Source organism: Sorex araneus, chromosome X (assembly GCF_027595985.1).
Source record: "Sorex araneus isolate mSorAra2 chromosome X, mSorAra2.pri, whole genome shotgun sequence".
NCBI lineage: Eukaryota > Metazoa > Chordata > Mammalia > Eulipotyphla > Soricidae > Sorex > Sorex araneus.
This window is the reverse complement of record NC_073313.1, coordinates 361,839,101-361,853,183: the sequence shown is the minus strand read 5'-3', so window position 1 is coordinate 361,853,183 and position 14,083 is coordinate 361,839,101. Positions and strand designations below refer to the sequence as shown.

Sequence of the window (14,083 nt, the reverse complement as noted above, 5' to 3'; positions counted from 1 at the left end):
TCCCTGTGGTCCCCTGGGCTTCCAGGCGGAACCCTAGTTTTGTACCTCGGGCCCCTATTTATGTGATTTTCACCTGCGGCCCCCTTGGAATATCCTGGAGAGTGACAGGAGGCCACATGGCCCCAGGTTGCGATACCCCGGCCTAGCACATGACCAGGGGAGCTATTTTTACCAGCGTGCATTTACAAGAAGTTGACTGCAGTCCCTCTGCATGTGGGGAGAACTGGCACCTCGTAGTCACATTATGGTGGCACCATCCTAGCCCTTACCCTGTATTTTATTTTAATCAATGTCACCACTGAAGATCCACTTTCCCCTCAAGTACCAGACCCTTCTGCAACTATTAAATTTGAGAACCTCTCTTTCATTCAGATACATTTGGATATTTCCCATAAGAACCTTAACACAAAGTAGCAATTCTTTCACCCCTGGGCAGTTGTCTCTTCGCTTAAAAAAATGAGCTGAGATCCCGGCTTCCAGCCCGCCCCTGGCCCCAGAAGTCCCGCCCTCAACCCGCCCCCAGCACCACCTTGCCGGACCCAGCACTGCCCGCACTGAAGGGTTGAAATATTTCTTCACTAAGAATCCTGGCAGGTGGACACCACAACGCAGGAGAATGCTCCGGACCCCAAACCAAGCCAGTTCACACCGGGGTGCCCCAGATGAAGCAGTGCAGCTCCCCGCCTTCTCCAGATGGAATCCCAGCGACCACAAGCTTCTACAAACATGGCTCATGTATGTGGGGACCAGGACTATTTCTCCAAACTGTGTGGCTGCTTACGTGGCCTCTCGACCTTTCCGGACATAAAAAAATATGCTCAGGAACGGCTCCTCCGCCCCTGAGCGGCCAGGATCCCAGAGGCACACAGACCAATCTTGAAACACAGCGGCTGCTGGCAGAAATGCTCCTGGACTGTGAACTAAGCTACAGCCCCGTGCAGCCCCGGGAGGGGAAGGGTTTTTGTCCCTCAGCCTTTTCCCCTTTGCAGCAGCATGGCAACCGCCACCTTTCAGAGCCAATTGGACAGAGAGGTAGGAGCTTGCAGTGATGGGGTGCGTGGGAAATCTCACGATGGGAGAGGGGGCGAACCTGGCCCTGCTCCCCGCCCAGACAAGACCCCGAGCAGCCACCCACAAATGGCTCCTCTGTTCCTGAACGGCCATGATTCCAGAAGCACACAAACCAATCTTGGAATGCAGACGCTGCTGGAAGAAATACCTCTGGACTTAATTACTAAAATGCCGGAATTCCAAAACTGCTCAGCCACTATTGTGGCCGTATGACATCATATGCTCTTCATTATCAGCAATACAAAACAAATAATCTAATGATGCCTTTTCGGCAGGTCTGATTGTTGGGGGAAAATTCCAAATAATAATAGTGGGTTTTCCCTCAAAAATTGAATGTAATCAAAGTAAAGAGAGAGTAAAGTGAAAATCATCTGCCACACAGGCAGGGTGGGGGTTAGAATGGGGGGTATACTGGGGTTCTTGGTGGTAGAACATGTGCACTGGTGAAGGGATGGCTGTTTGATCACTGTATGACTGAGACTTAAACCTGAAAGCTTTGTAACTGCTCTCACAGTGATTCAATTTAAAAAAAAAAAATGAGCTAAAGACTGGCCAGAGTGATAGGACAGCAGGGAAGGGTGTTTGCCTTCCACCCAGCAGACCTGGGTTCTATCCCCAGCATCCTTTATGGTTCCCAAAAAACTTAAAAAAAAAAAAAAAGAGCAAAAACAAAAACATCATTCCTAATGTTCATAAGCTTCTGGTCTGTGTTTGTTTGTTTCATGTATTTAATTTTGAATGTGGGTAATCTGTAGGAATTAACTCAAAAATTCATGGTAGAATTAACTGTCTTGTCTTTCATTTTCATCATTAAGTGTACACAATCTCCTTTATTCAGGGATAAACATTTAAGAGAGGAAATGTTTTATGACCTATAAAATATTCTGATGTATGAAACTCGAGTTTTATGCTCTTTCCATTAATCTACTTTGAGGAGGCTGAGTAGAATGAAGGCAAAATTGATACAGACTCCAAATCTGCAGAGTACCCAATGTCCCTACTGTTTTCCGAATTGCCAAGAACAATGTTCCAACTGCAAATTCTCTGTACACTAAATAATTTCTACAGACTGTATTTCTGTTACAAATAACATTTGTATTACTACTACAAATAACAGAATGCCGCCTTGTTTGTAACACTCTACTCCAAGCAACAGAAAGCCCAAGAAAGGTGTCAGGACCCACTCGGAGGTCCTGGGTGCAGTGTCCAGCACCGCCACATAAAGCAGAACCCTAAGACCCACTCTTCCATGCACGCTTTCCCTCCACACTGCCAACAAAAACTTAATTCCCTGTTTTTACTATGCTAGAGGCTGTAAATCTAATTTTATTTCTTTTCATTATTTTGGGGCCACACCCAGCAGTGCTCAGGGCTTGCTTCCGGCTCTGTGCTCGGGGATCACTCTTGGTAGGAATCGGGGGACCGTAGGGGGTGCCAGGAATGAGCCTCAGTTGGCCATGTGCAAGCCTAGGTTGGCCATGACTCCAGCCCCAATTTTAATTTTTTAAATGTATTTTATAACAGTTGAGGTTACATGGTACAATAGTGTTATTAGCATTTTAGTTTCTGATAATTCTTTCACAAGACCTGCTCAACTAGAAAGTCTTTAAGTTAGGTGTTTGCTTTTGAAATGATTTATTTCACTAGTTAGATACATTTACTAAAATGCGTTTGCTTGGTTTGTGGAGGGAAGACCTCTGATGGGGAGTGCAGTGGGGAGATGCGTTGTGCATGAAAGCCCACCCCTAAAGGGATTGTAAACCACGGATATCTAAAATAAATACATATACGAGTCTGCTGTAGATAACTGCGTTTCTGTCTCTAAGATGAAAGGGTGTTGGCTGCAGATGGCTGACATTAATCTCCCACAAGTGATAATGGTCACAACGACCCTCTTGATCATCAGGGGCTGAAGATGAAGTGGGGTTAAGCGGGATCATGTGCCAAAAGTTTCATCCTTGTAATGTTCCCTTTAAACGAAAACAACTTGAGCTGGAGAGATAGTACAGCAGATAGGGCGTTTGCCTTGCACACGGCTGACCCAGGTTTGATCCCGGCATCTCATATGGTCCCCCAAGCACCGCCAGGAGTCATTTCTGAGCCAGGAATAACCCTTGAGCATCGCTGGGTGTGACCCAAAAAGCAAAAAAAGAAAAAAAAAAAAGTTTTTAAAAAAGGGAGGGCAGAAGGCAGTACAGCCTGGTGTGCACGTAACGTGGCTTCAACGTGGGCTCCGCCAAGCACAGCCAGAAAGGCCTGATACCTCCGGCAGCGCACAGCATCGGGTCTCCGGCTCCTTGTGTCACTGTCACTGGTGGTGCCCCGGGATCTCCTGAGCACCCCTGCGGGGATCAAAAAAGGAAGAGAGCCAGGGAGCAAGGAAATGGCTGGGTGTTTCAAAGTTCCTTGCAGTCATGAGGCCAAGTTCAATCCCCAGTGCCACCACACGCGGCAGACATGATCCTGACAGCTCTGTTGCTTGCGGCTGGCAGTGTGATCTGGGGCACCAATCCACAGCCAGGTGTGTGTGCATGTGTGTGTGTGTGTGTGTGTGTGTGTGCACGTGTGTGTGTGCACGTGTGTGTGTGTGCACGTACATGCGTGTGCGCATGCTTGCACGTGCATGCATCCCAACTAAAGGCATGACCCTCCCAGAGAGCGCAGCAACGGGGGCCTGGGAGAGACAGGGGCAGAGTGTGACACCCCCTTGCTGGGAGCCCCCCCGTGAAGCTCACTGAGCACCACAACTTGAGCTATGACCCCCATAAGCACATGCCCAAGCTCGGCAACTGAGGGAGCGTGATCTCCAGCAAACGCCTCGAGGAAACGCAGCAACCTCGGGACTGTGCGGCCCGGCCGGTGCAGCATCAACAGACAGGGGTTGCGGGGGAGAAGCAGGGGGCGGAGTGGCACTAACACTGATTTCACATTAAATTTTTGTCTTTGTTGGGGGCCATACCCCTGGGGTGCTCAGGGGATCACATGCCATGCCAGGGAGCAAACCAGAGTCAGTGCCAAGAAAGTAAGCATCTTAACCCCCGTACAATCTCTCCTGCCCCAACACTTTGTTTTGTTGGTTTGGGGGCCACACTCAGCAGTGCTCAGGGAGCACTTCTGGCAGGCTGCAGGCCATACGTAGTGTCAGGGAGCAACCCTGGGTCAGACAGTGCAATGGAGGGGCCTTACCCACTGGACTACCTCTCTGGCCCCCCAATATTAATTTTAAAACAATATAAAACTCTCACTCACAAATGAATTATTTAATGTTTCTTTTCCACAGAAACTTGGATTGATAAAGGATGCTATCTACTCCCATGAATTTCTCCCATGCAGGGTGGATTTTACTAATTACTGAAGTTAACTAAATATTTAAGAGTTCTACACTATGGCGATGACCAATGCATCATAATCCAATGTTCCTCGATTAAATATTTATAAAAACTAAACAGAATCAACTTCGAAATAATTTAAAATAAGTCCGATTACAAAGAAAGGAATTTTAAATGCCCACAGCCTACAGAGTATACAAATTACGGTTAGTAAAATGAGCTTGCTGTGTAGCCCCGGACATGAAAAATATCTATGGATGCAGATTTGCAAAACCACACCCAGTAATGATGGTTCGACTACGTATTCAAAGGATCTTTCTTTGTTCTGATTTCCATGTCAATATTTCAACTACTGAAAGAAGAGTGGCTGATACCATTTACCACTGTGATTCTACCACTTTTTTTTAAAAAAATTGGTTTTAATCAGAGAGAGAGAACAAAAGGGAATACCCTGCCACAGTGGCAGTGTGGGGTGGGGGGAGACGGGACTGGGGAAGGGGGAGGGATGTTGGGTTTACTGGTGGTGGAGAATGGGCACTGGTGAAGGGATGGGTTAGCAAACATTGTAAGGGAGAAACATGAGCACAAAAATGTATAAATCTGTAACTGTAAAAAAAATAATTAATTAATAAAATAAATAAATAAATAAATAAATTGGTTTTGTGAGCCACACCCCAGTGTTCAGGGCTTACTCCTGGGTCTGGGCTCAGGGATCACTTATGACCAGGCGTGGGGTCACTATGAGATGTGGGGACAACACTCAGGTCAGTTAACACAGGCAAAGTGCCTTGCCTGCTGCATCCACTCTCCAGTCCATCTACCACACTTTCCCCCCTCTGGTCTTTGGGCCACGCCTAGCCATGCTCAGGAGTTACTCAGGAATCACTCCTGGCGGTGCTGGGGGACCCTACGAGGATCGAACTCAGTTGGGCCAGTGCAAGGCAAACTCGCTACCCGCTGCATTGTCACATCTGCTCCCCCCATATCACACTTTACCCAAGACTTGAAAACTGTTTCCAGCTGGACATTTAAACCGGGTTTCCAGGCCGGCCTCCACGTTGAATCACTGCGCTACCTTCAAAGGATACCCCAGTGTCAGAGTTTGGGCAGCCTTGCTTTTAGAACAAGAGGTAAAATGGCACCCCAAACACTATCGTTTCTCAAGGCCTTGAAAGAACTGCACCTAACACTTGTAGTCTGTCGGTCTTTCCACGACATGCACTCCCCTCACAGCCTGGTTCTAAAGTTCAGCTTATTCATAGGGTCCCCATCGTTCCAGCAGCCTTCGAAATAATGTCTAGAATTTAGAAGAAAACTCAACTCGGTCTCCTTCAGCGGCTGCCTTTTCCTGCTGTTTGACTCCGGGCTGGCTGGGCCTTGCTTGAATCCCACCTAACGGTGCAGGAACCTCAGCACACAAATCTACTCATTATTCAGTGGCGACAGAGCATTGTGGGAACTAAATTAAGTCCATCGTCAGTAACGAGGATATCAAGCCTGTTTGATAAAGCATAATTAACTAAAACATATGGCGCATACCAACGTTCTATGTTCACATGGAGAGTGACAAATCACGAATGTGATAAGAGGCTTCCTGAGAAAATCCGACGGCAATGACAGTATTATCAGTAAGTACCTCCTAACCTAAACTCATACCAGGAAGAGCCTTATGAAGTCAATTATTTCTGGCTCAGAACTCCGGACTAACTTCACATGCATTCCTTCCGCTTCTGACACCCACCCTTCCCATTAAATGGAAACAAAGGAACAGATTTTTTTTCCCCTTTTTGAAAAAAATGAAACCATCAGGAGAATGATAAAGCAGGAAAGAATGGCAATCAGATGAGAAATCACAACAAATTCCTGGAAGGCAGCATACAGATGGATGAGCAGCCCTGGACGAGACGGGGCAGAAAGATCTCTGGCTGCGGACTGTGAGGAAGAGGCCACTAACGAGGAGGAGGCCATCTGTCCTGGGAACCCTTCACTCTGCGCGGCCGGCCAGGGGAAGGTGCCACAGGACTGGCGCGTGGGACTGAGCACGGGAACTAGGAGAGGAACAGAAAGTTCAGTGACAAAATCTGCGTGTCCAGCCCCTGCAGAACGGCAGCCATAGAACTATGGCGGGGGGGGGGGGGCAAGGCATTCCTGCCCCCAAGGATCAGCAAACATGCTGTTCTGAAGAGCACGTGGCCTAGGGTTCTGCTAACGGTGACGCTTCGGGCACACAGTGCGGCCCCACCACACCCACCACCAGTGTGGCTGCACCACAGAATCCAGCACTGGGCTGGGCATGCAGCTCGAGTGGCAGGGCACGTGTCATGTACACGCGAGACTCAGGATTTCAGCCCCGGCTCCCTGTGGCCTCCCGGGCACGGCAGACACCCATGGCCAACCCAGGGAGAAATGAAGATTTGGAAAGATTTTTTTTTTTTTTCAAAGAAATATAAGACCAGGGAGATGGCGCAGAGGCCCAGAGCGCAGGGCTGGCATGTGGGAGCCCCAAGTGCAATCCCCTAAAGCACAAAAGGACGGGGAGCCACGAGATGCAGCCTCACACACTGCCAGGGTGGGCCTGGTGGCCTCCCTGAGCCAAATCCACGTGCATCACATTGCTGGGCCTGAGCATTGAGCCACCCAGCCCGGCTGGCCAACTACCAGCCTGTGAGCCAAAATACTGGGCAAGTTGTGCAGCAGGAAGGGAGGGAAGGGGTGAGCGAGGACTCAGGAGAGAACTAGCACAAAGGAGGCCCAATCTGAGAGCTCTGCCAGGGTGCTCCCTCCCACACAGATGCCCCGGGCAGAGTCCCACTGCCCTGTGCGTCAGGGGATGACCAAAGCCCACCTTCTAGCTAACACAGAAAGAAGATGCTCAGAAAAACATACTACCTGGGGATACTTACATAATCCAGGAAACTACCAAAAGAATTTCAACATCATTCAAAAGCTTGACAGAGACGGTACTCACTGGGGCCCGAGTGGTAGTGCCGCAGGAAGGGCGCCTGCCCTGCACACTGCTGACCTGGGTTCGACCCTCCATCCCACCACATATGTCCTCCCGGAGAGATCCCTGAGCACAGGGTCTACAGTAAGCTCCGAGGGGTGAAGGTGGGAGGGGGATACTGTGCTCCTAAAGCAAGAACCGAATATGGTAGGAACAGAGCAAGCAAGGGCAAGAGAAAGCTAACAGGAATGAAAGGGCCCGGGAGGCCTCGGGCAGTGCTCAGGCTCGGTGAACGAGTGGCTGCCCCTTCAGGAGGAACTGCAACACACACACACATGCACGCGCGCACACACACACACACACACACACACACACACACACACACACACGCACACACACACGCATGAACCTGTTGTGCAACAGGCCAAGTCCGGCAGCGACAGAGGCGAGAACTCTGGCGGTGACGCGGCAGGAACAGGCCTACGGAACACCACGCAAACGATCCAGGCTGAGAACATGTCAGTCCTGACCATGCAAAAAGCACACAGGAGCTGAGGCCAGGAAGGGCGGGAAGGGCAGCCGCTAACAGCTTCTGCGCAGACACGAGGGGGCCAACAGGCCCTGTGGCTCGGGGGAAACGATGAAAGGAGCCAACGTGCCCGTCACTGCTGCTTAGAGGCCGTGTTCAAGTCAAAACAAGGCTAATTCCACGGCAGGGACTTCGGGAGAATCTGTAGGGACTGTTACTGTAACTGCACAATACAAGATGACATTTTTTTTTAAATAAGCAAAACAGTTAGCACTGTCAGGTAATCAACCCAGACACCAAAAGTGGTGATACAATTAAAGATGAGAATGGGAAAGATTGAGTGCATGGTGACATAGGCAGGCTGGTGTGTCATGTATGAGCAGAGAGATAATATTTGGGGCCAGAGCAACAGTCCTGCGGGTAGGATGTTTGCCTTGCATGCGGCCAATCTGGTTCAATTCCCTCCTATGGTCCCCTGGGCCCCACCAGGAGTGATGCCTGAGCGGAGAGCCAGGAAAAAGGCCTGAGCACCACTGGAGGTGGCAGGGAGAGGGAAAAAAAGATAATATTTAAGATCAATAAGAAACAGACACATACAGCACATTATTTAGCTATAAGGAAGCCATTCCCTATAGAACTGAGTGGCGAATTTGTTTTTCAAATTTTAAAGCCAGGTGTCTTCCTTTGACCCCGTAAAAGCAGGCTGACCCCCTGAGCAGCAGCCCCTGGGTCTGAAATGAAGACACACCCAGGCCGTGGGCTGACAGACACCCACTGGTCCGTCCACCTCCCTCAGCTCCATTCTTCAGCTCCTCTTCAGAGAGAACATCCCCGACAGGAAGGACGGCGATGCTAACGGAACCCGAGGTCACCATCTCCGCCGCAAGCTGCAGCTGATTCCCGCCCGGTGAGGAGCAGGGCCGCCAGCCAGAACCGCGCACAGAAACGAAACCAAACAGGAGCTTTAAGCTGGGACCCACCCCCAGTGCCAAACCGGCAGGCCAGTTGCTCCAACGGGGCTGTACAAACTTTTGGCTCGCCTGCATGCTACAGGTCCAAGCAGTGTTGGGGGTCTCTGAGCAGTGGCCAACACTGAAAACGTCAAGCACAGGGACACAGGTGGGCAGGATGCAACACGGCACCTACAGGGGGATCAGGGTACTTTGGTGGTGGTGTGGGGCCGTACTTGTGGGCACCAACACCATGCAGGCGACACGCGTGCGAACACAGGGCCTTCATAGCTGTGGCATTCTCCGCGGATTTTTATGGAACGATTTCATGGATGAAGACCCCTGAAGCTTCTCACCCCCACTTCTCCTCAGTCTCCGGAGACAGGACGGGTGTGCCCCCAACTGCCATGCCTGGTCCACGTCCCTCTTCTCTGGTCACAGTGTAGCTGGGACAGTCACTGGCATGGGGACCCTGGCTTTCAAAGCCAATGGGTGGACACCCTGGGCCCCGGGCCACCCGCTTCTTGCTCAGGGGCTCTGAGGACAAGAGGGACGCTGCTCTGGCAACAGCGGTTCCAGCAGGAGTCAGCGGCAACAGCAGGGCGACAGAACCATGGCCCCCAGCTCACTCCTCAAGCCCCCCTTCCTTCCCCAGGTCTAGGTCTGGTCAGAGGAAGGCAGCTGTGCCAAAGGCCGAGACCCTGTCCCTGGGGTGTAGAACATGACGGACTTCAGGGCCCGGCCTAGTTCACCACAAACTGCCAGACCTAGAACTGGGGAAGAAAAGGGGGGTCTGAGGAGTCCAGCGACCGGCCTTAGGAAGGAGATAACACCACACACCAGAGATCATAGCTAAACCTAGGCCCCGCCGGCAGCCCCGCCACCTTCTGCGCGTGCGCGTGAAGTCACTCACATTTCAGGGTCTCTCCTGCATACGGGATGTGCAGCTTAAACCGGTCGCAGCTGGGTCCGGGAGTCAATGACGTGCACCTGGAAATAAGGAACCAGAAAGGCCACTTTAATGACACCACCCCGGGCGGGCATGCAGGGGCAAGGACTGTGCGTCCAGGGAGGGGACAGACCACGCCAGCAGTGGACAGGGACACTGGGGCCTGTCGACACTCTCCCCCTGTGTGTGACCAGGAGGGGGAATACGGTTTAAAAGAATAAAATTGTAGGATAACATTGGTTTGTCCTTTCTGCCTTGCCACAGGGAAATTGGGTTTATTGGGTAACTCCCATCACAGTGCTCACATTCCTCCATGTTTACCTGTAACCTCTTTCTTTGTGTTCTTCCCCAGCCGGTCAATCAGACTCCGTAAACTTGTAAATACTGCTTTCTCTTCTCTTTAAGTCTTTTGCATAGTTAATTCAGAGCAATGTTCTTTTTTGTATAGACACAGGAAGAAAGCTAATGCTATGCTCTTGTAACTTGGCAGTTAATTGACTCCGGATGATATTCACTCCTGGGGCATTTGTTCTCTTGACTTAAGCCTCAGTTGCCCTTACTTCCTAGCACCCCCAAAGCAGGGTCCCGACGAGGGACTGGATGGACCCAAGGCAAGCTGTGAGCAACCCTGGCATCGAAATGGGCCAGGCCAAAGTGCCATAATACTTAACTATAATTAAGAGCATGGTCATAGACAAATTCTGTCATGATCCAAAAAGAAAAATAAATAACACCAACTAGTTATGACAGTTATGTTCACCTAGTTATATGGACGCTGGCATGTACCACCAATGGCTCTCACTTGGATGTGGCTTAACACAAACTGCAATGCCACCATAAATTTATTATAAAAGGTTATACCTTCATTTAGAGGTATAGATGAACACACAGGCCTGGAGAGATAGTACAGCAGGTAGGACACTTGCCTTGCATGTGGCCAACCCAGGTTCTATCCCTAGAAACCACGTATGAGTGCCACCAGGAGTGATCCTGAGCACAGAGCCAGGAGTAAACCATGAACGTCACTGGCTGTGGCCCCCCAAAACTAACCAATAAATAAACACTGGCCAATAAATAGTTCTGAAAGTTCTTAATGGCCATGGAGATGAAGGCAAAAAGAACTTGCCCTAAAACAAATAATTCATTTATCTCACCCCCCTAAAAAAAAAAAAAAAAAAAAAAAAACTTTATAAGGACTAACACTGCTTCAACTCCTTCTCCAAAAATGTGCACCTCAACTTTGAAAATAGCTCCCAAACTGGTCTGCAGTTTCAATGCCAAGAATTGTAAAAGGACAGTCGTTTGCGCTCATATTTTAAACATAGACTCCCAGCTTCCACTCATACTCAAAAGAGCACACTTCTGGCCTTTTTCTGGTTCCAGATGGTTCTCTTTCCCCGAAGGTAAGTCACTTCCTCTCTCGCTGGCATCCTGCAGAAGGCGGCGGCGCCATGCTCTGCGCTGGGGAGGGGAGGCAGAGCCGAAGGGGGCCGGGGCAGGTGCCCCGAGCTGTTGGGAGTTTTCATCCGTTACTTCACAGTTATCCCGAGTGTCTGTTCCCGACAGGGGCTGATATTATGCCCGACGGTGCATAATCCTCCAGGTCAGAGCTTCGGTCAGATGAAGACGGCGTGGCCGCCATCAATTAGAGCCAAACGGGGACGTTGTCTTCGTTTAGTTTATTTAAAAGAGATTTTATACTCAGAAAGACAGATTTCCCTTCATACTTCCAGGACTGACTCTGATGCATTTCTGAAAAAGGAATCTATAAAAGCGGTTTCACGGGCAGAAGCTTACTGGAACAAAATGCACAAGTTCCTAGAGGGCGACCTTGTTTTTCCGGGGATTTTTAAAATCATTCTCTGTACCATTTATTTGTCTTTTTCTTTAAGATGGCCACTCCGAAAGGCAGCAGTCACGAAAGAATAAATTCAAGAAATCATGACAATCAAATACCAACTCACCTGGGAATGTGGCTGAGCGGGGGTGCTGAGGGAGGGGGGGACAAACACCTCACCTGTATGAGCCCCGGGCCGGGCATGAGCCCCAGGCTCGGTCCCTGGCACCCCAATCAACAACAAGAAAAATCTAACTCAGGCCTCAGGTTGAGATTTACTGCTACTTTCCCCCCAGGACTGAAATGTGCAAGAGAAAAGAACCAAACTAGAATCTGAATCAGAGGGATCAGCATCATTCACTAGGTCCATTATGCCTCCTGGTGTGCAAGGGACAGTAAAATGGCAAGCTTGAGAGGCCAGAGAGAGCAAAGACCCCACAGCCCAGCTGGGCTCGAGCCCTGGCACTACATACAATCGGCGGGCACAGTATTCGGTCCACCAGCACCACCAGGAGTGAGCCCTGAGCGCAAGGCCAGGACTGAGCCCTGCATACAGCTGGGGGCCACCCAGAAACAAAGGAAAGGAAGGAAAAAAAGGAAGGGTAGGGAGAAAAAGAAGGGGAGGGGAGGGGAGGGGAGGGGAGGGGAGGGGAGGGGAGGGGAGGGGAGGGGAGGGGAGGGGAGGGGAGGGGAGGGGAGGGGAGGGAAGGGAAGGGAAGGGAAGGGAAGGGAAGGGAAGGGAAGGGAAGGGAAGGGAAGGGAAGGGAGAAATGAGGAGGGAGGGAGGGACAGGACCAGAGAGCTAAGAGAGCTCAATGGGCAGGGATGCAGGCTCACCTGCAGGAGGCCCGAGTTCTGCCCTGCCACGCACCCCTGGGCGTGAGCCCCACACAGCAACCTGAGTAGCCCCTGGGCCCTGCTGGTGGGGCCCTCCCCCGTGAAGAGCAAATGGGATGAGGTTGTGCTCGAAACTGAACTAGAAACTGAAAATTAAAACGTATTTTAATTTGTTCTAGGTTGAAAAACACATCTTCTTTTACTTTTCAGTATGAAAATTCTTTCAGGGCATAGCTTACGAATTAAAGGCACTATCATAGCTCCCTTAGATCATAATTTTTCCAGCCTACAGCACAGCATTGATTTGAAAACATGATGTAAAACAAACAATGGCATCATAAAATAGAATGTACTTCTATACAATGGAATACTATGCAGCTGTTAGAAAAAATGAGGTCATGACATTTGCATATAAGTGGATCAGCATGGGAAGTATCATGCTAAGTGAAATGAGTCAGAAAGAGAGAGACAGACATAGAAAGATTGCACTCATCTGTGGAATATAGAATAATAGACTATAAGACTAACACCCAAGAATAGTAGAAATAAGTACCAGGAGGTAGACTCCATGGCTTGGAGGCTGGTCTCTTATTCTGGGCAACTCAGAGAAGGGAACACCAAGTAAAATGTGGTCGGAGGTCATGTGGGGGAAGGGTGATGCGGGCCGAATACAGACTAGAGACTGAACACAATGGCCACTCAACACCTTTATTGCAAACCACAACACCTAATCAGAGAGAGAGAACAAAAGGGAATACCCTGCCATAGTGGCAGTGTGGGGTGGGGGGAGACGAGACTGGGGAGGGTGGGAGGGATGCTGGGTTTACTGGTGGTGGAGAATGGGCACTGGTGAAGGGATGGGTTATCGAACTTTGTATGGGGAAACATGAGCACAAAAATGTATAAATCTATAACTGTACCCTCACGTTGATTCACTAATTAAAAATAAACTATTTAAAATATGGAAAAAAAATAAAATAAAATAAAGATTCTAAAAAAACAAAATAAAAATAAATAAATAAAATAAAATAGAATGTACTGTCTGGCGACAGTCAGGACCGGACGCACTGCAGTATTCGAGCCAGCAAGATAGTCCGGGGCATAAGGCACTGGCCCTGCACGCTGCCGACTCTGGCCAACCCTTGGCAACACGTCTGGTCACCAAAGCACCTCCTGAGCAGAGAGCCAGGTACAGCCCCCATGCACCCCCGGGTGTGACCAATATATTCAAACAACAATAATCTAGAGCAAACTTTTTTTTCCATGAAGCATGATCGTTTTTACTGAAACTTACTTGGGAAGGTGTGAGAGGAGAGAAAGAGAGGAAGTGACCGAGGGAGGACACACGCCAACAGAGAAAACTGAAGGGATTTTGAAAAAAATTCACCTCGGGGCTGGAGCAACAGCACAGCAGGGAGGGCGTTTGCCTTGCACACGGCCTCAAACCCGGGTTCGATTCCCAGCATCCCATATGGTCCCCCAAGCACCGCCAGGAGTAATTCCTGAGTGAAGAGCCAGGAATTATCCACCCTGTGCATAGCCGGGTGTGACCCAAAAAGCAATAAATAAATAAATAAAATATTTTTTAAAAAAATTTCCCCCTCAAGTGTCCTCCTGGGCTAGAGGAGCAAGTGACC

At 49.7% G+C, this 14,083-nt stretch overlaps 1 protein-coding gene across 1 annotated transcript in view; it reads right to left on the bottom strand.

Moving 5' to 3' along the window:
• Positions 1-14,083, bottom strand: part of BABAM2 (BRISC and BRCA1 A complex member 2) — a 398,928-nt gene that overhangs the window by 345,557 nt on the left and 39,288 nt on the right. The window contains exon 3 of the mRNA XM_055123091.1: positions 9,737-9,813. Coding sequence (XP_054979066.1) covers positions 9,737-9,813 — 77 coding nt within the window. The remainder of the gene's footprint in view (positions 1-9,736; positions 9,814-14,083) is intronic.